The sequence below is a fragment of the Fukomys damarensis genome, unplaced genomic scaffold (genome assembly GCF_012274545.1).
Source record: "Fukomys damarensis isolate Sample0158 unplaced genomic scaffold, DMR_v1.0_HiC HiC_scaffold_30, whole genome shotgun sequence".
In the NCBI taxonomy this organism is placed as follows: Eukaryota; Metazoa; Chordata; class Mammalia; order Rodentia; family Bathyergidae; genus Fukomys; species Fukomys damarensis.
Window position 1 is genome coordinate 48,073,783 of NW_022900942.1, and position 22,841 is coordinate 48,096,623.

The window sequence follows — 22,841 nt, forward strand, 5'->3', positions numbered from 1 at the left end:
TTTTTTTTTTTTTTTTTTTTTTTTTTTTTTTGGTTTTTTGAGACAGGGTCTCACCATGTAGTTGAGACTGACCTGGAACTCACTATGTAGCCCAGGCTGGTCTCGAACTCACAGCAATCCTCCTGTCTCAGCCACCCGAGTGCTGGGTTTATAGGCGTGTACCACCATGCCTGGCTTGGGTTTGGAGTTTGGAGTGTGAGAAAGTTCTTAATTACAGATTCAATTTCTGGAGTAAACTTTATGTTTTGGATCATTCAAATAATTAGTTTTATATAAATTGTCAAATTTATTGGAATAAAATTGTTCATAATATTCCCTTGTCCTTTTTGTATGTTAATCTGCAGCAATGTCACCTCTCTCATTCTTGCTATTTGTATCTTCTCCCCTTTTTCTGTGGAAAGACCACTGAAGTTTATTATTTTTTTCTCAGAAGCAGCTTTTTGTTTTAAAATTTTTTTAAATTGATTTTTTAAAAAACTGATTTATCTGTTTTTCATTTCTTTGATTTTCACAGTATCTTTAATATTTTCCTTTTATTTCCTTGCTTTAAGTTTAACTTGCCCTTTTTTCTCCCTACTTATTTAAAGTAGAAGGCAAGTTCACTGATTTGAGATAGTTCTTATTTTCTACTACATACATCTAGTATTATAAATTACTCCCTACTGCCTAGCAACATCCCATACATTTTATGTTTTATATTTATTTTCAAATCCAAAATACTTTACAATTTCTCTTTAATTTTCTCCTTTGATCCATGGATTTAAAAGTGTTTTATTTTCTAACTTTGAGGATTCTCCAGATTTTTTCTAATATTAATTTTTAATTTAATTCCATTGTGGTCAGAGAACATCTTTTGTATCAGTTGAATTCTTTTAAATCTGTCAAGGCTTGTTAATGTCCTAGAATATATCTCTTTAAAAATGCTCCATGTGCATTTGAAAATATGTTCTGTTCTTTTGGGTAGAGCATTTGATTATTGTCAGTTATTTGGTAGACAGTTTAATTTAAACCTACTGTATCTTGCTGATTTCCAGTCTATTTTCTCTACTAACTATTGAGAAAAGAGTACTAAATTCTCTGACTATAATTGTAGATCTATCTCTTTCTCGTTGCAGTTCTGTCAGTATTTTTATTTCATGTATTTTGAAGCTCTGTTTTTATTTTCATAAGTATTTAGGATTGCTACTCCTCTTGATTAACCATTTTCATCATGAAATAGCCTTCTTTATTCCCTTTATTTATTTATTGGTACTGGGGATTTATTGGGTACTTGGGTCCTTGCACTTGCGAGGCAGGTGGCAGTACCACTGAGCTAAATCCCTGGCCCTCTTTGTCCCTTTATCAGTCATATTCAACCCGAGAAGCATAACTTGTAGTAAATTGTGTACATACATAAATACTTATTATGGAAAATAGGCTTACATGAATATAGGAATTGGTCAGGCAGTCTTACAATGCTCTGTGTCTGAATCTGATGCTGGAGTTTGATGTTGACAAGGCAGTCAGGAAGGAAGGAAGATGGGAATAATGTGCGGAAATCAAGGTCAGGCTGAAAGTCACAGTGCAAGGTGAACCTCATGAAAATGGACTGAAACCCATATCTATTCTGTTGCCCTTGACCCTGGCAGTGAGGATATCCTACAATAGCTGGAGCTACTCACCATGGAGCTAAAATACATCTGGTCCATGAATCAGAGACACTTGAGGATGTAGAGGAAGGTGCAGCAGTTGCAGGTCAAGTTACTGTTTATGTCAACACAGCAAGTAAGCAGTCACCAACAACACATGTGAGCTACAAAGTCACTGCCATTTCCCTTCTACTTTATATATCTCACAAAAATTTTTTTTTTCTGTTTAACCCAAACCAGAAACACAAAAGAAAAGAATTCTAGGAAAAGAAGTTCATCCTAGCCAAGTTGACACATTATAAAGTCTATCCCTTGTCAATTTCATGCAAAACATGTTTCTTTAGATCATATTTAATCTCCAAATTATAACAATAACAAGACATGCTTCCACCAAAATGGCACAATTACCTATCATATAACCATTAATAGACTAACCCTTTCCCTGGAAGAAGATACAAAAAACTCCTTTTGGTCCATGAATGATGTTCATTTTTCTAATAATACTCTTACTTTAATATCATGTACTTATATATCATAAGCTTATATAGTGAGACATAAAACTAGCTAGTATTAATATATGTTATGAATGATGATAAGAGGATAAGCGAGGAAGATACAGAAATTTTCAAAGGGCTCTCAAAAGAAGCTGAGAGTATATTATTGCCCACCAGGAGGTTCTTTTCAGATTCAGTTATAGGCCACCTTTGGGGTCTTCCTTTTCTCCTCCCTTTCTCCCTCCCTCCCTGCCTTTTTTCCTTCTTTTCTCTGGGGATTCAGCCTACCCCAAAGCCCATCCACTGGGCTACACCCCAAGTCTTACCCCCACTTTTAAAAATTTTTACAATTTTGAGACAGGGACTTACTAGGTGCCCAGGCTGGTTCCCAATTTGTGATCCTCCTACTTCAGACTCCCTGAGTAGCTGGGATTACAGGTGTGAACCATCACGCTTAACAGCATCAGATTTTTCACAAAGAATGAATTTCAGCCTAAAAATCAATCTTTAGTTTTGGATAAAAAGTAAACTGAGGGCTGGGGATTTAGCTCAGTTGCACCGTGCCTACCAAGCAAGCCTAACGTTCTGAGTTTGATCCTTGGTACCAGAAAATAAAGTACATTGAAATTGTAAATCTACATAAAAATTAACTTTCCTTTGCTCAAATAAATATCAATAAGTTGGCTGATGCTGTTTTGAATGAGATTTTAACTATGGAGAATAAGACATCTTTGACATATTAACATTGTGTTCAGTTAATTTTGACTTTCTAAAAATCATAAGCAGTGCTCTAAACTCAGATTCTGAAAGTAGAATAATGGCTGATATAATCAAAGCACCCAAAGTTTACTTTGATAGAGGTGAGCAGATTTATATCAAGAAACACCAAAATTCCCCAAGACCTTTTATCAGATAATTTCTTTTCCCTTCAGTGAGGACATTGGTATCAGTTTGAAAAAATCTTCAACTCTTAAGTAATTGAAAATCAAGTGGTTTAAACAAATCTTAGTTTATACTTAGCACATTGTGCCCTCCAAAAGATATGGTCACATCCTAACTTTGTGTATGTGAATGTGAGTTTATTTAGAAATAGGATTTTTGCAGGTATAAGTTAATATGAATTACGGTGGGCTGTAGTTCCATGCTGATGTCCTTCTAAGAGACAGGGTCTCACTATATAGTTGAGAATGACCTGGAGCTCACTATGTAGCCCAGGCTGGTCTCAAACTCATAGCGGTCCTCCTGCCTCAGCTTCCCGAGTGCTGGGATTACAGGCGTGCGCCATCATGCCTGGCTTGTACTGAGGCTTTTAATTGCCAAAGTACTGGTTGCCTTGAAGAGACTTCTGATAGAAGTATGTACATTAAAAGTAATCTGAGCCAGGCATGATAGTGAGTGCCTAGACTTCCAGCACTCTAGGAGGCTGAGGCAAGAAGATCACAAGTTTGAGCCCAGCTTTGGCAACTTAGTAACTTAGCAAGGCCTTGTATCCAAATAAAAAAATAAAAAATAGGGCCGGGGATTTAGCTCAGTGGTACTGCTGCCTGCCTTGCAAGTGCAAGGACCTGAATTCAATCCCCAGTATCCCTCCCCCCAAAAAGTAAAAAAGCTAAGGATGTAGCTCAGTGTGAAGGTTCTGGGTTCAAGTCTTGGTAGGGGGAACAATTGAAAAAAGGTAATTCTGGCTAGGGTTCATATGAAAGTGAAGAGGACACTGGAGAAAGCTTCTATCATCTTAGAGAATACATAGATATCATCCTGAACAGAAAGCTGCTAAAAATAATGAACAGTAAAGATACTTCTGATGAGATCCTAGACAGAAATGAGGAACATATCTGCTATAAAGCAGTGGTGGTGAACCTATGGCACTCGTGCCACAGCAGGCTGTTTGTATCATTGAAAGCTCTAAAAGGTTCGCCATCACTGCTATAGAATAAATAAACAATTGTGTTTCTCCTGAAAATTCTTATGTTGAAATTGCACATATAGTAACAGAGATGAATTTCACACATCATGTCAGCCTCAACAAGTACACATTGAATTCTATTTATATAAGGTACAAAGGCCAAACCAATAGCAAATGATTGAAGTTTCTGTGAAATTGCTACCTTTGGTGGTCAGTAGAGGGTAAGGACTTGAAGCTGGCTCAAGGGGAACTTCTAAGGAGTGCTAATGTTCTATTTCATCTACATGCTAGTAACAGTATGTTCAGTCTGTGAACATTAAGCCAAATATACGTGCATTACTTATTTGTAAAAGCAGCATTTACTAACCCATACTATTCATCTGTTCTTCATTCAGAATATCACAACATGACCAAGATGCACCCCCCTTTTTTAACTAGGGCACTCCCCCCGCCATTGGGGATCGAACTTAAGACCCTGCAATTGTGAGGCAGGTGTGGCACCACTGAGCTAAATCTGCGGCCCTAGAGCACTTCATCTTTAACAGAAATATGTATAAGGCAGTAAAAAAATAGAAAACTTTGGGTTTTCATAAAGGAGATGTCCCCTAAAATTAGTATTTTGATTTAACACTTTTTTGATGCTGAAGAAATTTGTACAGCTGAGGATGTCAAACATTTGCTTAGCATGCCCAAGCCCCTTGGTTTAACTCCAGCACTGCAAAATAAATAAATGTAAATAAAAATTTAAAAGAAAAAGAAATTTGTATATTCCCTAGACAATATACCACATAAGAAGGCCTGAACATCTTAAATGAGCATTTCTGGCTAGAAATGTGATTAGAGAGATAGGCAGTTGTCAGAGAAGTAGACTATTTTATTTTAAATGTGTTGAATTTGCTCATATGACCAATGAAGAACCATTAAAAAGTTTTTAGTAGGAAGGTAACACCTTTGACCTTAGTCTGATCATGTGGTAGTGGTGGCTTGGGTTGGAGTGACAACACTGAAGATGGAAAGCACAGGGATATGCTATAAGTGTGTTTGGGAGATACCTTATAGTCACCTCTAGTTAGTCACACTTGTGTAATCTCTTCCTCTTGAGTGTGAGCAGAACCTGTGACCGGCTTCTGACCAACAGAATATGGCCATGGTGATGGGTGGTCCCTTCCTTGATTAGGTTTCTTTATATGGCAAAGGAGAGGCATATTGTGTTAAGCAATTAAATTTGTGGTAATGCAGCACAGCAAGTAATACAAAAAAAGAAAAACTAATATAGATTGTTAGTGACATCAGTGGAGTGCCATTGTATCAAATACCTTAAAAATGTGTTCTTAGAGCAAGGCATTAGAGAAAGGCTAGAGGAATTTTGAATCCAATAGAGAAAGCCTAAATCACCTTGGTCATTTAAAAGAAATCTAGACTTTAAGGATTATACTGATACGGGCTCCTTTTAGCCTCAGAACTAAATTGACTTCTCTGTTCCAGCCTTTTCTAGAGCTCACCTCTGGCATGTTTGTTTTTTGCCCAGGTATTTTCCTTCCCACTGAGCATTTGCTATATATATCCTGTACAGATGAATGAGGGCAAGTTACGGGATTCAGGAACAAAATCCCTTTCCATATTCTACCAGAATGGTAGACAAGAAAGGGAGGCACAAAGGGAGTAGTGATCCCCTGAGAGATTAGAAGCTACCCAGAGGAATGCGATGTTGACATCACTGATTCAGGGCTATTAAAAGCCTGGATTTAGCAAAAGAGAAGTCATTTATACAAGGGGGAAAAGTTTTAAGTAGAGTGTGGGACAGAGTCCACATTGAAGTAGTATGAGAATAAAATAAAATGGGGTGTCTGGAAGTGGAGAATTAATCATAGATACTTCTTTAGCTGAAGAAGAGAAAAGAAAAGTGATAGTAGAGTTTAGAGATGAAGTTTTGGTTGGCTGGTGCTTGATAATATTTAAGATAAAAATATGTAATATGTGAAACATGGTAGGAAGAATCCAGGAGCAAGAATAGACAACACAGGAAGAAAATGAACAATTGATGGTGTACGATTGATAGAGTAGCTGGTGAAGGGAATGGGACCCAGGGCACAGTTGGAGGAATAGGCCTTTGAGATAGGAGGAACCCTTCTTCTAGTCTATCAAAGAGTGGTAGGGGACATTGGGAGCAGGCTCAGATAGTTTAGTGGCCATCTGAGATTGTTATAAACCAAAAGTTTACATTCACTAGGGAAAAAGATGTTATACAGTCATTTAAAAATGAGGGGTAGAGAGAGGAATTGAAGATTTGAAGAGAGTGGAAATGCTTTTAAGTAGTCTTTGTCCAAAGTTTGAGCCGGCTAGAAAATAGTATGACTGGCAAACAATACTGAGTGGCCTGTAGTCTTACCATAGTTTTTGTGATTCTTAAATTCCTAGCTTTGTGACTAGCATTCCATAGGCTCTATAGAAATCACAACCACAGCACTACAGCACAGCACTGAAGATCAAAGTTAAAGACATTATCCTAGGTATGTATCACTGTCTCCTTTCCCGGACAGATATTTGTATTAATCTGTTCATGAAACAATATTTGTATTCATCTGTTCATTAAATAGTGGTGGAATTTATAGATTAAGAAATGTGTTGCTGCTGGGTGTGGTGATACAATCCTGTAATCTCAGTATTTGAGAAGCTGAGGGAGGAGAAACACTGAGGCCAGCCTGGGCTATATAGTGAGTAAAAGGCCAGCCTGAACTACACAGTGAGACCTCCTCTCAAAACAAAACAAAACAGGGTTGCTAGCTCCTTCAAAGGAATGAACAGATGGGTAATGTTCTGTGTATAAACCGTATGCATTTTAAAAATGGAAGTCATTTTGACATTTCTTATCTGATCTACTTCATTAAAGTAGAAGATAATTTTAGTCTTTTTTTGGAAATTTTTAATTTGATAAACTTCATTAAAAATCTGTTTAAGGGCTGGGGATTTAGCTCACTGGCACCACGCCTGCCTCGAAAGTGCAAGGTCCTGAGTTCGACACCCAGTACAAAAACGAAACAAAAACAAAGTTATGTTTATCTGTTTTACTCAGTGAGTTATTATTACACTTCCCAGTGTGGTAGCTTCTAATCACATGCAGCACTTTGTGTAACTTAATTCAAGTTCAATAAAATGAAAAACTTATTTCCTCAGTTTCTGTTTCATCAACCATAGTTAAGTGATTAATAGCTTCACGTGGCTAATGGCTTCCACTTTGGATATGCAGGTATAGAACATACCTTGAAAACCTGGTACAGTATTCCCTTCCAGTCACTGACCTGATAGTACTGTCAGGGACTGAAAGAAACGTAACATCCGGCTCTGTGTTTAAAGTCACCTCCTCTTTGCAGGACCCCTCGCGCCGGCCACAGAGCTGCAGTCTTCCGGTTTTCCTAGAGGGGCGCGTCCACCCCACTTCCGGTGCGCGCAGCGGAAGGCCTCCCTGCTAGTTCTGTAGGGTCTGGGCTCGTATCCCAGGGAAGGGTGAGTGGGCGGTTGGGGCATCGCTGTTCCAGATCCTTCATAAACCTTCCGATTCGGCCGCCCTCGCCCGCTTCCACCACGGGTGAAGCCTGTGGCTGTACCAGCGGTGCGCCTGGCCTGGCACCAGGGTACCTGTCGGCCGCTGGTCCGCCCGACCTTCCTTTCAGCGCTCCCCCACCGGCCCTTCGCTCCATCGACTCCTGTAGCGTCCCCGGCCCCGCCTGTTTGCCGGGCGACTGCAGCCTTGGGTCAGGGCTCAGCCATCCGTCTTGGCTTCTCCAGTTTGGGCGAGATCTTTAATCAGGCACTTCGAGAGCACTTTCGTTTTGTACTTTTAAAAACACAACTGAGTTAGGTAATTATGTGTGCTTTTTACTTAATGCGTGCTTCCCATTACTTTTAAGTATTGTAATGGCGAGGATAGTATCTTCATAACTCTTTGCTTAATAGCTAGCACAGTGTCTGCACAGATCGGCCCTCATTAAATATTATTCAAGAAATGTGTGAAAAAACGCAGTCCCTCATCTAAACGCACTTTGGTTTGGTTGGGAGTTAAGGTGTGAAATGGCATTATAGCAGAGTAGGCATCCAAGAGTATGGACCTTGGCGTCAGACCATTTAACCTAAGAATAGTCCAGACTCCTTCACTTACAGGCAGTACTCCCTGGGACAAACTGCATGTGTTTTTTTCTGTTCAACAGTTGAATTTAAGCCATAGAATGATGTGAAGATAAAGTGAATTAACAGCTCTTAAAGCAGGTACTGGAGTGTGCAGTAAAGGCCCAGTTGATGTTTTCTCTTACAAAGATACGTGCCTCTGCAAGCAAGATTGTCCAGCAGTGCTCTGGAGGTTTCCTCTGGGTTGCTGGGACAAACAGGACCAGGGATTTGCCTTCCCTCAGGGTGAGGGGCCGTACCCAAGCTCAGGGCTTCCCACCTTTCCAGCTCCACATCCCACAGGTATGGATAGCTGGTTTCCTAGACTACTTCATAAACAAATGACAGCTAAATCTAGGCATCTGATCCAAAGCAGTCGGTTTATACCTCCATTGGCTATGTTCTCAAATTTGAACACAAGAAGGCTGTGGGAGCTCTCCTCTTAGACATCGGAGCACCTCTCCAGATTTCCTTTATGGCGTGATGGAAGAATCGAGGGACTTGTGCTTTCTTTTACTGGCTGGTAAATTTCCCCATTAAAGTCTATTCCATAACCCATGGCTTGTGATGTGGAATTTGCCCTTACCTTGCCTCATGTCTGGTGTGCCTTGAGTATTTACTCTGGCCCAGTTGTTTTAAAGTGTAGATTTTGTTATTATTTAGGTGTTATGAGAACAGATCAGGAGATGATTGCTGTTGAAAAGATAGTTTCTTACTGTCAGTTTTCAAGAGAAGGGAACATTTCTTGGCAGGGAAGTGTCAAGGAATAGTCAGGAGGCATAAGGAGGGGAGAGTGATCAAGAGGTTCTTCTGTGATTTCTGTGTGAAGGGAACAATCAAGGCAGGATAAACAAGTTTCGTTTGGCTAGTTTGAAAACTTTCAGTGGACTCTGAGGCACTGAAGTTGTCCCTAGTCATTTGGTACCTGGTCCTGAAGTGACTAGGACAGGACTGTCCTGAGTGTGAGAACCTGATAGGGAAGGTAGCAGTGGTGTGGGCTCAGGGTCTGTTGGTTTCCATTTGAAAGGTATGCTCACAGGTGAGTTGTTTACCATCTCTAGGAATTGACTAGCCTTGGGAGTGACATCCAGTGTCATTAAGGACCCAGATGTCAAAGCCTTGGAATAAAGACATGTTTAATATACCAAACAGCGCTATTCTGATGTTTTATGTTATTTCCAAAATCTACAACTGCAGCATTACATTATTAGCTCCATTTTTAGGAGGGGAAATGGGATCTCAGAGAGCTTCATTAGTGACTAATGTCCCACATCTAGTAAGAGACTGCATGGTGATTCCAACTCGGGTTACCTGAGTCCAAAGCTGGTGCTCTTTCTGTGAACTAGGTCACTTCCCTGTAGTATAAAATGCTGTGGGGACCTTTTTAGTCCACATTAGCAATTTGACAATATTGTGTTGATCACTACCTCTTTGAAATTCTTTGACTATGATTCTATCCATTCTTATATATAGAATGTACTATGTATCATATATTAGATCAAGTGATGGGAGATACAACAGTGAGCAAATAACACTGGTATATTGTAGCTCAAGACATTGCAGTCATGGATAAAACAAGTATTAGCCAAATAGTCCCCAAAAGTCACTGACAATGTGAGAGAAACACTTTGAGGAAAAGAAACACAATTCTCTTTAATCTTGTTTCTGATGACTCCTTGACTGATCCAGCATTCTCAACCCTGACTGAACTTCAGAATCATTTGCAGAATGTATTACAAATACAGGTGTTGGGTCCACAGCTAGGAGATTCTGAATAGGCTGGAGGGCATTTCCCGGTGAATGAAATGAGTGCAATCAGAGAGAGCATCACCTTGGCTAAAATGTTTTTGTTTTTGCTTTTCAAAAACTGGTCAGAGGCCTATGGAGAGAACACGTGTAGGCGTTCCTATCTGTAGCCCCAGCTGAGCTTCCTGCCATCAGCTGGATTCAGTTACTAGTCAGTTACTAGTAATGAACCATGGATACCCAGGCCGACAGAACCATGAAGTGTCTCCAGACTGGCCGACAACAGATTACAACCACATCAAGGATCAAAAGTTGAAACCAACAGCTGGCCCCGTCAGTAAACATGACTGTGAGAGAATATTCTTTTTAAGTCGCCAAAAACAAAACAAAAATACTGGTCAGAAGAACATGATCAGATTTACAATTTGGAAAAGATCACTGGCTACAACATAGATAACAGATTGATGGGGACTGAGTGCATGTGGGGAAGCCAGTTGGTGACTTTTTGTGTAGTGTGAGATTAGATGGCTGCAGGGATAAAGCTGGTGATGATAGAGAGGAAGAAGGGCAGATTTTAGAGATTGGAAATAAAACAGTAGAACTTAATTTGCATTAAATAAAGGAAGGAGGTAGAAGAAAGGATGTTAGGGATTCCTTCAGGTTTCTGACCTACACTCAGATGGATACTCCTCTCTGAGAGGGAAGTACCTGAAAGAAAGCAGGTTTGAGGTGGGAGGAATCATGAATTGTTGAGTTTAAGAAATTCAGGAGTTGTGGTGAGAGTGAACAACTGTGTAAACAGATCTGGTGGATGGTAACAAGGTGAGGTAAGGTAGGTTAGGAGGAAAGTAGAGTGTTAAAATAGGGAAATTAATGGCTGAACTTATGGAACTCTGGTGAGTGGACTTGTGAAGGAGGTGAGGAATGAGCGAAGATGATTCTTTTATGGTTATAAACTTCCCTTGGCCACACACCCATGAAGGACAAGTTGGTAAGGCATATTATCTATAATAAAAATTGAATAATATCACAGATATAGGAATTAAAAGGTGAGACATAACACATTAGTGATCACTAAGTGAAGGATCCACATCAATGTGGTGCAGCCCTGGTAAAAGCTGTCTGCATATCCATGCACAGATCTGACAAGTCATCATTTCTCCATCTCTTAAATCCCAGTTTTATATAATAAGACCTAAAGAGCTACTTGGGATGCTGTGCCAGAAAGATTGCAAGTTTGAGGCCAGCCTTAGTGAGACCCTGTCTCAAAATAACTAAATAGGGCTGGGCACATAGTTCAGTGCTTCCTAGGTTTAGTCTCCAATACTGAAGAAAAAAACTAAAGACATGTATTTAGTATTTTTGTTATACTAAAATATTAAGAAGAAACTTAGCAAGTTCTGTGTGGAATATAGAAAGCATCTTTTACTGTTTGGCAAAGCACAGTTTAGGAAATGCTGCTTTGTAAGCGTCTCAGCTTTAATTTCCTTAATGAATAGCTGAGTAAAGGACACCAGCACCCTCCAATCATCAGGGACAGCCAGAAACTGGAGTCTTTCACTCTTTGCTCTTCCAAACCCTTTCTAGTGTACCCCAGTGTCCTGTCAAGTCTGTTTATTTATTTTGGCTCCCACAGCTCAGGCTGACCAAATGGTTGCGTCAGACTTTCCATGTTTTCCACATCACTCTTCCTCCAGACATTCCTGTGGCCGTAGGAATCCCCTGCCCCATTCCAGACTCTCGATGGGCTGGCTCTTCCTCTACAGGAGCCTCTTCTTGCACTAATCCTTAACTACATTCTAGGCTCTAGAGCAGGATTCTTAACCTGGCTACACATCAGAAGGACTTGGGGGACTTACTGCAGCCCCACTTTGGGCTTCCCTTCCTAAACATTTCACCATCATTCCAAATTTGCAGCAACAGCCAAGATTGTCCTTGGCATAATTAATCCATTCTGCAATAAAAGGAGCTTAAGAAAAGGAGCTTGAGAAATCCTAGGTTCATGTCTTTGATCAGTTTGGGGCCTTGGACAAATTATAAACTTTCAAGAAGCTCAATTTCTTCATCTGTTAAACATGGGCATGATAATACTGCACTGTTATTGTCAACCCCACTAAAGTAGAATTTGTAAGCTGCCTGGCCTATAGTAAATGTTTATTAAGTATGTGTTCCCTTTTTTTGAGGAGAATCCATTCTATACTAGCAAGAACTAAGTATTTCACCTGCAGAACCCAGTTGTGCTGCTCACTTCCTGTGTGGCTCTGATTATCTTATGATTCTCAGTAGCCTCATTTGCTGAAGGAGCATAATTGTGATTGTCCTTATAGAGTACTATTTCTTATCCCTAGTGTCCCTAACATTATTACTACAGGTTGAATTGATTTCAACTATTCTAAAATTTTGTTTCAAAAAATCTTGAATCGTCTAAGATAGATCATTTATATGGAAGTTGTCTTCTTGTCAGTTTTCTTTACAGTGCTATGTTCCCCGGTACCTGGCATTCAAAAACTTGTATTTACATTCCAAGCATCTATGTAACATGAGCACTGTTGGCCTCAGGGACATCCTGAAGAGCGGAATTCAGAAGGAACTCCTCAGATACAAGGCTTCACCAATTCCCAAAAGCTGGGCAGGCTTTTCAACTCTTTCTGCCCAGAATGTCAGGAGAGGCCACAGCCTTGGCCTACTATGCTCCAAAAGAACAAGAAGGACTTACAGTTGTGAAGGTTGAAGAAGAGAATTATGTTTGGGGTCAGGACTTTGTCCTTCAGGGAAACCTCCAGAGTCAGGAGGTCTTCCGCCAGAGGTTCAGGCAGTTTAGTTACTCTGATTCTGCTGGACCCCGGAAGGCTCTGAGACAACTCCAAGAGCTTTGCTATGGGTGGCTGAGGCCAGAGGTGCACACCAAGGAGCAGATCCTGGAGCTGCTGGTGTTGGAGCAGTTCCTGGCCATCCTGCCGGAGGAGCTGCAGGCCTGGGTGCACAGGCACCGGCCAGAGAATGGAGAGGAAGCTGTGACTCTCCTGGAGCAGCTGGAGAAAGAACTTGATGAAACAAAGCAACAGGTAAGAAATAGGTGTTTTTATTTGTTGTTTGATCTATTGTAATTTAATGCCATTATGAGTGGCGCTAACTAGGCTCTCAGGGAATTAATCAACTTTTGTCTTTTGATGTATTATTTACTTATTGGTTCAAGTTACAAGGGGTTTTAGTGCTGTTGTTTCTCTGTAATAATCTAAATAAGTTTCTGATTTCCTCCTGTCCTACCCCGCTGCTCTAGGCATTTGCATCTTGTGTAGCCTCAGATTCACGGTGTTAGTGCTTGATTACTCCTAGGATACAGCTGATGGCCAAAAAATGATCTGGAAAGAAATGACACCCATGGGAGCACTGACATCTCTGAGCAGCTTATCACAGCCTTTAGTGAACCAGTGCAAGAGTGAGACTCAGGAACCTCAGGTGTTCCATGAGAAAGGTAAGGAGCCCCAAACCATTTAGGGTCAAGGATGGAACTGATTCTGCATGCTTTTCTGATTTATACATCTAAGGTCAAAGTTTTTCTCTGGTTTCATACTTTTTTGTGTGTGACACTGGATATCGAACCCATGGCCTCACACATTCTAGGCAAGTGTCTTACTGCTGAGTTACACTCTTTTTGGTTTTTAGTTTTACTTTGAGGTAGAGTCTCACTATTGGAGGCTGATATTCTTCAACTGCCTAGAAAGGGGAATGTTGAGGCCTAAAGAAAAAAAGACAATAGAGACTTGTGTAATTTCAAAGTATCAGAGGGGCTGGGAAGTCAGTGCCTCAGAGTGGGCAAAGACCAAGACTCTCCGTACTAGCCAGCATTTATTGAGTACACACAATAATTGGAGGGAGTATCAGGTGACTTAGGGGAGTGGGGATCCTATGTTGGTGCAAATCTCATGCTGATGATGGTGAAAAGTAGAGCATTCCCAGGACAGTAAGTGGATGAATTAAGCTGAGAAGCACTCTGTCCCTCCCCAGGTGAAACCTTTCTCCTTTGTGTTACTGCTGGGTTCTCTAGGAACCAGGATGACTTCAGTGATGTAATCTTGCCTTTGAGCACCACAGCATCACAGACCATTGAGACCTCAGCTGTGACCTGAGGCAGGACAGAGTTATGTTTTCACATGCCATAGCTGGCTCATGGGCAAGACAACATTGGGCCTAAGACAGCTATACTCATACTTTCATTATGAAAAGATTTCCCTCCAAGTTTATGTAGAAATGCTCCCAACACTAAGTTATTTAGCCTGGCCTCAAACTTGTGAATCATCATTCTGCCTCAGCATCCTGAGAAGCTGGGACTCAAGCATGCACTACCATACCTAGCTCAGTTTCATAATTTGACTTCATGTAGTTACTTACAGACTTTGAAGACGTATTTTAAATTCTGTAAGTTATATTGTTCTATGTGTCTTATTCTATTGCTTATATTTATTTGATCCCCTTGGAATTTTCCAAAATGCAATTGCCTTCCTGCTTTTTTAGTTCCTGTCTACCTACTCCTACCCAGTACTAACCCCCCAAATTATATCTTCTGCTCTCCTTCTTTGGTAGAGATGCAAGACTTTGGGTATTTTCACCCTGCTTATTCTCTTCTCCTATAATCCAGAGTTGTCCTTCCCAGTTTCTCACTGATGCTATTTGTTACCTAGTGTTTTTCCTGGTTCGCCATTACTCCCCTCCAATACTGGCTATCATTTATTGTCTTCTCTTTGAGAGGGCTACCTCTCACTACCCAAGGCTACTGATTTGTATTCTACATTGAGAAGCTAGTTCTAAGAATTTTTCTCCTAGTAGATAAATGCCTACTTTATTTGGTTTATATTCTACAACAGTACTTTTCTTTCTTCTAACATGGGGACTAAATGACATTTGGCATTTTCTGTTTACAGTTTTAGATGACAAGATGGTGGGTGACAAAGTGTTGGCAGTAAAGCAAGAAATTATTGAACGTGTAGCATCAGCAGCTCTGATATCCCCAGGAAGGCTTCCTGGAAAAACTGCTTCAGGACAGGTATTTGAAGCTTTGGGAGGTCTGGACAACGCTGAGAAGCAGAGGGGAAGTATTGGACAGAACACAATGAATCAGCTCTCTTCCCAGGAAACACCTGTCAGTCTGGCAACCTTCACCAAGAAAACCTCCACAGACAAGAGCATCTTTGAATGCAATGGGAGTGAAGGACATCTCAATCTGAACTCGCATGAAATTACAAGACAGAAAATTCATGCAGGGGAGAAGCTCTATGAATGCTTTGACTGTGGAAAAGCCTTTTGCCAGAGCTCAAAGCTGATTAGACATCAGAGAATTCATACTGGAGAGAGACCTTATGCCTGTACAGAATGTGGCAAAGCTTTTAGCTTGAGCTCAGATCTTGTTAGACATCAGAGAATTCACAGTGGTGAAAAACCCTATGAATGTTGTGAATGTGGAAAAGCTTTCAGGGGCAGCTCAGAGCTCATTAGGCATCGGAGAATTCACACTGGAGAAAAACCATATGAGTGTGGTGAATGTGGGAAAGCCTTCAGCCGGAGTTCAGCCCTTATTCAGCATAAGAAAATTCATACTGGAGATAAAGCATATGAATGTATTGAATGTGGCAAGGCTTTTGGGAGGAGCTCTATCCTTATTGAACATCAAAGAATTCACACTGGAGAGAAGCCTTATGAATGTAATGAATGTGGAAAATCCTTTAATCAGAGCTCAGCCCTCACTCAACACCAGAGAATACACACTGGGGAAAAGCCTTATGAATGTAGTGAATGTAGAAAAACATTTAGGCATAGGTCAGGCCTTATGCAGCATCAGAGAACACACACCAGAATCTAACACTGTGGGTAAGAGTTGTGCAACTGTGAAATACAAGGAATTCACTTTAAGGTAAAGACTCAGAAGTTTCTGTTGAGCAGTTTGTTTTTCCAGCCCAGTTCAGTGCTGTAAGAGGAGATCCATACCACAATGTAGGATTGTTGAATGGAAGAATGGTGGGTATTTCCTAGAACTGATTTCAGGATGAGGACCTCACACTGAAAGAGCTCCTTATAATATGGCAAGGATCTTTGCCCAGCCAGGGCATTTGTGCATTTTGAGGTGGAGCCATGTGCTAAATTGAATTATATGGTATGTGAAATGTTGAATTATGCTCTTGATCAGTTTAATGGCATCTAAGGCTGTTAGTATTATCCAAGGAATGGTGGTTCATTCTGCCCTAGAAATTCTTCCTACAGCTTTGAGCTTCCTGCTGAAGTTGATTCTGATCCTGTGTGTTGAGTACCTGCTCTGTTTAGCCACTGCCCTTCTATCAGCCTTTAGTTAAAATTTAAGGCTTACCAGTGCAAGATCCTGAGTTCAATCCCCAGTACCAAATACAGACAAACAAAAAACTGCCCAAAACCCCCCAAAACTTAAGGGATATAGCTATTTATTAAATGACTAATCACAGTAAAGTGCATTAAGTGTTTTGCTAGGATAAATCCAGACTTTCGTTGAAGTACATGGCAGGAGCATCTTACCTGGCCTATGAGTCACTAAAGATTTCCCAGATGTGATGACATCGAGTTAAGAAAATTAGACAGGTGAAAGGCACAGGAAAAGAGACAAAGGTTATAAAACATACATGGCATAAAGACAAGAGAGATCTGGAAACATCCCTGTCAGGATTCTACTCCAACAGGAATGAATTCTGACTCTGGTTCAGAAGCCATGTGTTGGTTTCTCTTCCTTTTTATAATCACAAGATTTATAATCACAAGTGAGCTGTGAGGCTTCCACATTCTTAGAATTAATGGGGTAGAAGACTCTGCTGCATTTTCTGGAATTGGCATATATGTACGTCAAGGAAAAAGTACTTAGGAGGCTGGAGGGAGAGTGGGAGATGGGGCATTTGTGTCTCATCACCCTGGGGCTCAGAAAATGGGAAAATTGCAGGAATACAGTAACGGGAATTCTCCCTTCCCAGGCCCCACTATTCCCCATTCCTGCCTTTTTCTCTCAGCACCGGGTTCACTTATAAGCCACTTGAGGGCAATAAACATTTGTTGGGACTAATCCCTCATATTCCTCAAAACTATACTTCCCTGCTAATTTTTATTTTGGCAGTTTTAAATAACAGATTCCTGAAGACAATTCCTGTAAAGCGTAATGTTTGAAAACTTGCTCACCATAGCTATTATGGGTAATAGGGGGGATACTGAGGAGTCTTTGTGTCCAAAGGTTGTGCAAATTACCACCAAACAAAATCAATCCTAAATTTATTTAAAGGGATGCTTTAATGTTATTGCCTAATTGTGAATGCCAGTAATATAGAAAGTATAAGCACCCACAATCCCAAAATCCATAGAACAGTTAACATTTTGGAGTATTTCCTATTAGTATTTTTTCCTTTAATCCTAGTATTTTTGGTAAAAATCTTGGCTAACAAGTAATTTTTGGTAACCAATTTTAACATTTATGTTGAATAAACACTCCAACTGGTCAATATCAGAAAGTAAGATATAATAAAACAAGTTTTAAAAGTTTTCTTTTGGAATTATTCATTCACAAATAGGGAACACAACAAGTGTGGAGAGAGGACAGGGGTCAAGAAAGGGGTGTGGGAAGTCAGAAAAAAAATTTTTTCTTCTTATTCCCTGGGCCAAAAAATATAAGGAAACTATGACAGTCAATCTCTAGGAATGCAATTGACCCGCCTCACAAAATGAACATTTGGGGTTGAGTTGTGGAGAAATCATGAGAATAAGAAAAGTCTCTTCAGACATATACACATTCCATGTCCACTACAATTAGGATTCTCTTTCCTTTGATGGGAGGATTGTTTGCACTAACTGCCGAGTAGGATCACTGGCCTGGAAGACTGCCATGACATCCTTCTCCCTCAGCAAGACCTCAATAAAAACAGAAGCTTAGAGGTACAAATTCCCAATGATGAATGCCATATTGTACACCTAAAATGTACCAATAAACTTAATGAATAAAAAGGGAAAGAAACAAAAGCTTAGAGACCAATCAGATCTGCTTTAAACTTCCAGTCCTCTCAAGACAATAAAAATATACAATGTTAAATTTTTGACCAAAAAAGACCATCTTGTTCAGCTCCTTTCACATAAGCCTCCAGACTTGCAAGGTAACTTGCTTACAGCTGCAAAATTCATGGGAAAGCATGAATGACCAAAGGACTTGAACACGAAGGGTATTGCTTTTCTCAAACATAAATCTTTAGGCATGTAATTTTTATTTGCACAGGGACTTATAATCTGCAGAGGACTTTTTAAATACTATATTTGAGATGGGCAGGTCTACCATTGTTTCATCAATAATGAAACTGGGATGTAGCTCAGTGAAGCGCCGCCTGCCTAGCTAGCATGCCTAAAGCCATGCGTTCAATCATCAGTGGGGAGGGGGAACGTTAATGCAATTGAGGATCAGAGTTAAGTGTGCTAACAAGAAACTTGGGGTGGTTTTTTTTGTTGTTGTTGTTTTGTTTTTGGTACTGGGGATCCAACTTGGGTCCTTATGCTTGCAAGGCAGACACTGGAACCACTAAGCTAAATCCTCAGCCCCCAACAAACTGAGACTTGGAAGGAATAGAGATGCTACAGAAAGCAAGTTTTGTTTTGTTTTAATATCTTCCAAACTATCCTAGGTTTCCATTTATTTTTTTCTCAAAAAGTAATGTTTTTTGGGGGTGCTGGGGGTTAACATGTTAAGTATGCACTCTACCACTGACTTACACTTCCAGCCTTCTTTAGAATACATATAAGCACAACAGAACATTAAATCACTTACACCTCCCATCCAGAGATAACCAGTATAGCACCTTCAGATTGTGTATTTCCAGTACTTTTAATGCATAAATATATATTTTGCATGGATCATATGGTACAGATTATCTTGAAGTAGTTTTAATGATATATCATGAATGCTTCACTTCTGTCAGCATTAATCAACACCAGTTTTAACAGCTTTTACGACTGTACATTCATGATCACTTCTGAAATATATTTCCAGGTAGGATTTCAAGGCAAAGGCAATGCTTAAGGCTTTTGGTGCTGATTGCCAGAGATACTGTCTATTCACATTCTACCAGCAGCACCAGTCCCAATTCCCCTGAATCTTTATCAGTTTTATAACACGTGCTGTCTCAAATCTTGATTCAATACTCTTTTAACTCCTAAGATCGGACATACACGTATTGTTGGTTGGCACTGCTTCTTTTGTGGCTTGTCTATTTAAATAGTTTTCCTACTGGGATTTTTTTCATGGACAAACAGTATAAAGTAGTTCACAGTAGAGCTGAGTTCAAAGTCTGACCTTACCACTTTTTAGCTATGACCTTTAGTCATTTCCTCATCTGCAAAATATGGGGTGCAGTAAGAAATAACTCATACACATAAAGATCTTAGCAAGTACCTCTTACATTCTTACTGATACATGTAGGAACTCTCTAAAAAGTGTATTCCTTTTGCAATATATTCCTATTTAATATCCTATCATTTTCAGTTTATTTCTCTGGAAAAGGAAGAAAGCGAGTTGTATAGCTCTTATATATTTTGTTACATTCTACCATAGTTCCAAATGATACCATTCTTCCCTTTTTCATTTCTCCCCAAACACGGGCATTTAGCTTTCTTGCAATTCTTACTGGCCAGCACATACTCACCTATATACATTCAAGAGGAGTGTTACTTCTTATCTTCGTGAAAATTCTTTTCCTATGCACAGGATTCTGGATTTCTACATAGATTTTTGGTATGTCATTTCTCCAACCCGTTAGGCTTATTGAATGTGTGTTTTTCTGCTGCTGGTTAACATGTACAACTTTCCACCTCACACCAGGCAACAGAATAAGATGCCTGGTTAATGTGTACAACTTTCTCCCTCACACCAGGATCCAGCATAAGGCTCCTCAGAAGAGGAGAAATCTTGATGGAACATGATTGTTATCTCCTGTTTTCATTTCTCTTTAGCACTGTCTTTAACAAAATTTGCAGAAGTTACTGTGAAATATAGCTGATATTAGGACAGAACCGAATGTGTGAGGTGCCTGGAGAATAACTCACAGGCCCAGCCACTAACAAACCTTTTTATTTTTTGGTACCAGGGATTGAACTTGGGACCTTATACTTGCAAGGCAGGCAGCAGAACCACTGAGCTAAATCCCTGGCCCCTGACAAATACCTTTTGAGCAGGAGAGCCCACGGGAGTATACTAGGAATTGTGGGGCTGTCCCTTCAGAAATAAATGTTACAGCAGCTCCCAACATATAGTCTTGGGGATTACCCTGACGGCAGGTCCAATATTGTCTTAGGAAACAAAGAAGACTTACATTTAGGAGAGGGAGATTTAGACCTCTAAAGGACTCCTACACATCTAGGCTAGGTTCTTTCATACATCTACACCCATTACCTCCCTATGGAAATTCTAGCCTATTGTAGAGGTTGGGAAAAGAACACAAACCACCTATTAGCTCTTCTCCTTGGGTCATACTGAGCAAGACAAAGTTCCTCACCATGCTGTGGTCCAAGGGCTCTAGGTTTTGTCTATTAATATAAACTTCTCCATTTGTTTTTATTTTGCTATAGGCACTACTTCTGAGGCTACACCTGTATTTCTTATAGATGTGACTCTAATTCAAAAGGAACTTAGCAGGAAATGTTTCATACTTTCTTCTTGGTCTTTATCTATTGGTCCCTCTAATGGGAACATCTTCCCTGGGACTACCACATCCCTGGGTAATCCCTACCCATCCTTGTAAGGCTGAGTCAGGAGTTCCTGATCACAAAGCACTGATCAAACCATTGTGTCATTGCCTGACTGGCTGCCTTGCCCGTTAGATCATAGGGATTATTGTACATCTAGTCTCTCGTAAGAAGCAAGTACTCAAAAAAAAACAAACAACAAAAAAAACAAACAAGCAAACAACCCCCCCAAAAAAGCTTGGATAAATCTGTATTTTTTCTTCTCATACATATTTAATTTCTATCCTGCTCTGGATTCAACAAAACACGGATAAACCATTTCCCTACATTTCTTGGCGATCTGTTTCTATTCTAAATTGGTCCAGTGAAACTTTTTAAGTTCCTAAGACAAAGTCCCTCACACTGTCTACACTATGTCTCAAACCTGGTACACTATCAGCTGCAGTAACAAAGCCTGGATCCCTACATCCTTTTCATGACATTCTCATAGAAAATGAGGCTTCAACATTATACTCCTGTTTTTCCTATTTCCTGAGTACTTCGAACTGTAAAAGAAAAGCTGAAAATTAATATTCTCCCATTATCTGTTCTATTAGTCACAGGAAAAGCTCTCATGGGACAAGTCACACCAGCATTGGGAAATGCTGCACAAAGCAAGCTAGAATGACTCAAGACCTAGTAGTTTACAACTTCGATGGAATCATGCTCCAAAGTAAACCTGTCTGGCTAGTAACAATAAAAATCTGACAGAAGTAATTACAATATTCATTGTATTCACAAGTTACTTCACAGTGTGGACTCTCTGATGGCGAACAAGGACTGATTTGTGCCTGAAAGCCTTTCCACATTCATTACATATATAAGCTTCATCCCCAGAATGGATTCTCTGATGCTGAACAAGGGCTGACCTCCTTTTGAAGGTTTTGCCACATTCATCACACTGGTAAGGTTCCTCTCCACTGTGAATTCTCTGATGTCTGATGAGGTTCGAGCTTAGACTGAAGGCCTTTCCACATTCATTACATTCATAGGGCTTTTCTCCACTATGTATTCTCTGATGGGTAATCAGCTCTGAGCTCTGTCTGAAAGCCTTCCCACATTCATTACATTCATAGGGTCGCTCTCCTGTATGAATTCGTTGATGTCTAATAAGCTTTGAGCTCTGGCTGAAGGTTTTTCCACACTCATTACATTCATAAGGTTTCTCACCAGTGTGAATCCTTTGATGTATAATGAGATACGAACTTTGACTGAATGCTTTGCCACACTCATTACATTTGCAAGATTTTTCACCAGTATGAATTTTCCGATGTCTAATGAGGGCTGAGCTCTGATTGAATGCCTTTCCACATTCACTACATTCATATGCTTTTTCACCGCTGTGGATTCTTTGATGAATAATAAGATACGACCTTAAACTGAAGGCTTTCCCACACTGGTTACATTTATAGGGCTTTTCTCCAGTATGGATTCTCTGGTGTTGTGTAAGAGAAGAATGCTGCTTGAAGCTGTGGCCGCATGTATCACATCTATAAGGTCTGTCTTCTGTAGCAACTTTCTGACTTGTTGCAGAGTTTGTACTTAAAATCAGGCATCTTTGAGTGTCACCAAGATGGTCTCTCTTTCCTAAAGATTTGTGTGTGACGATCACTTGCCTAAAACTGTTCCCATGGGGAGGGGATCTTCTTAAATTCTCCCCGGTAGCACTTCTTTGCTGCCACTCTAAGTTGCTTTCATGCTCACCAATTCCTCCGAATGAAGATTCCTGAGAAAGCTCCTCTGGTTTTTCTCCTGAAATGTTCTCCTTTGCTGCTGTCTGACTTTTCTCACAATCTGAAGTGATAAATAGCAAAAATACCACATTTTACATTTCTTTAGTCACTCTATTTACTTTCTACATGAGAGAAAAATAGATGGGTCTACCTGTAATGATGTCACTGTCTATCTGTAATTTTTCTTCACTTGGTCAATAGGATCTTTAATGGTAATGCCTATACCTACACTTTATTTATTTTTTAGATTTTGTGAGACAGGGTCTTGCTATGTAGTTCATCCTGACCTTGAACTTGCTATGTAGTCCAGGCTGACCTCGAACTCACAGCAATCCTCCTGCCTCAGCTGGGATTACCCAGCATGTGCCACAATGCCTGGCTTATATCTACACTTTTCATTTTATCTTTT

At 40.1% G+C, this 22,841-nt stretch overlaps 2 protein-coding genes across 2 annotated transcripts in view; one reads left to right on the forward strand and one right to left on the reverse strand.

The window, feature by feature from the left end:
• The window catches only part of Zscan30 (zinc finger and SCAN domain containing 30), a 19,975-nt gene extending 2,309 nt beyond the window's left edge, over positions 1-17,666 (forward strand). The window contains exons 2-5 of the mRNA XM_033757553.1: positions 6,447-6,538; positions 12,400-13,000; positions 13,272-13,410; positions 14,858-17,666. Coding sequence (XP_033613444.1) covers positions 12,593-13,000; positions 13,272-13,410; positions 14,858-15,792 — 1,482 coding nt within the window. The 5' untranslated portion in view covers positions 6,447-6,538; positions 12,400-12,592 and the 3' untranslated portion in view covers positions 15,793-17,666. The remainder of the gene's footprint in view (positions 1-6,446; positions 6,539-12,399; positions 13,001-13,271; positions 13,411-14,857) is intronic.
• Positions 1-22,841, reverse strand: part of LOC104871972 — a 42,168-nt gene that overhangs the window by 15,180 nt on the left and 4,147 nt on the right. The window contains exons 4-7 of the mRNA XM_033757406.1: positions 21,444-22,493; positions 14,856-15,010; positions 12,652-12,979; positions 7,387-7,753 (exon numbers count right to left, since the gene is read on the reverse strand). Coding sequence (XP_033613297.1) covers positions 7,387-7,753; positions 12,652-12,979; positions 14,856-15,010; positions 21,444-22,493 — 1,900 coding nt within the window. The remainder of the gene's footprint in view (positions 1-7,386; positions 7,754-12,651; positions 12,980-14,855; positions 15,011-21,443; positions 22,494-22,841) is intronic.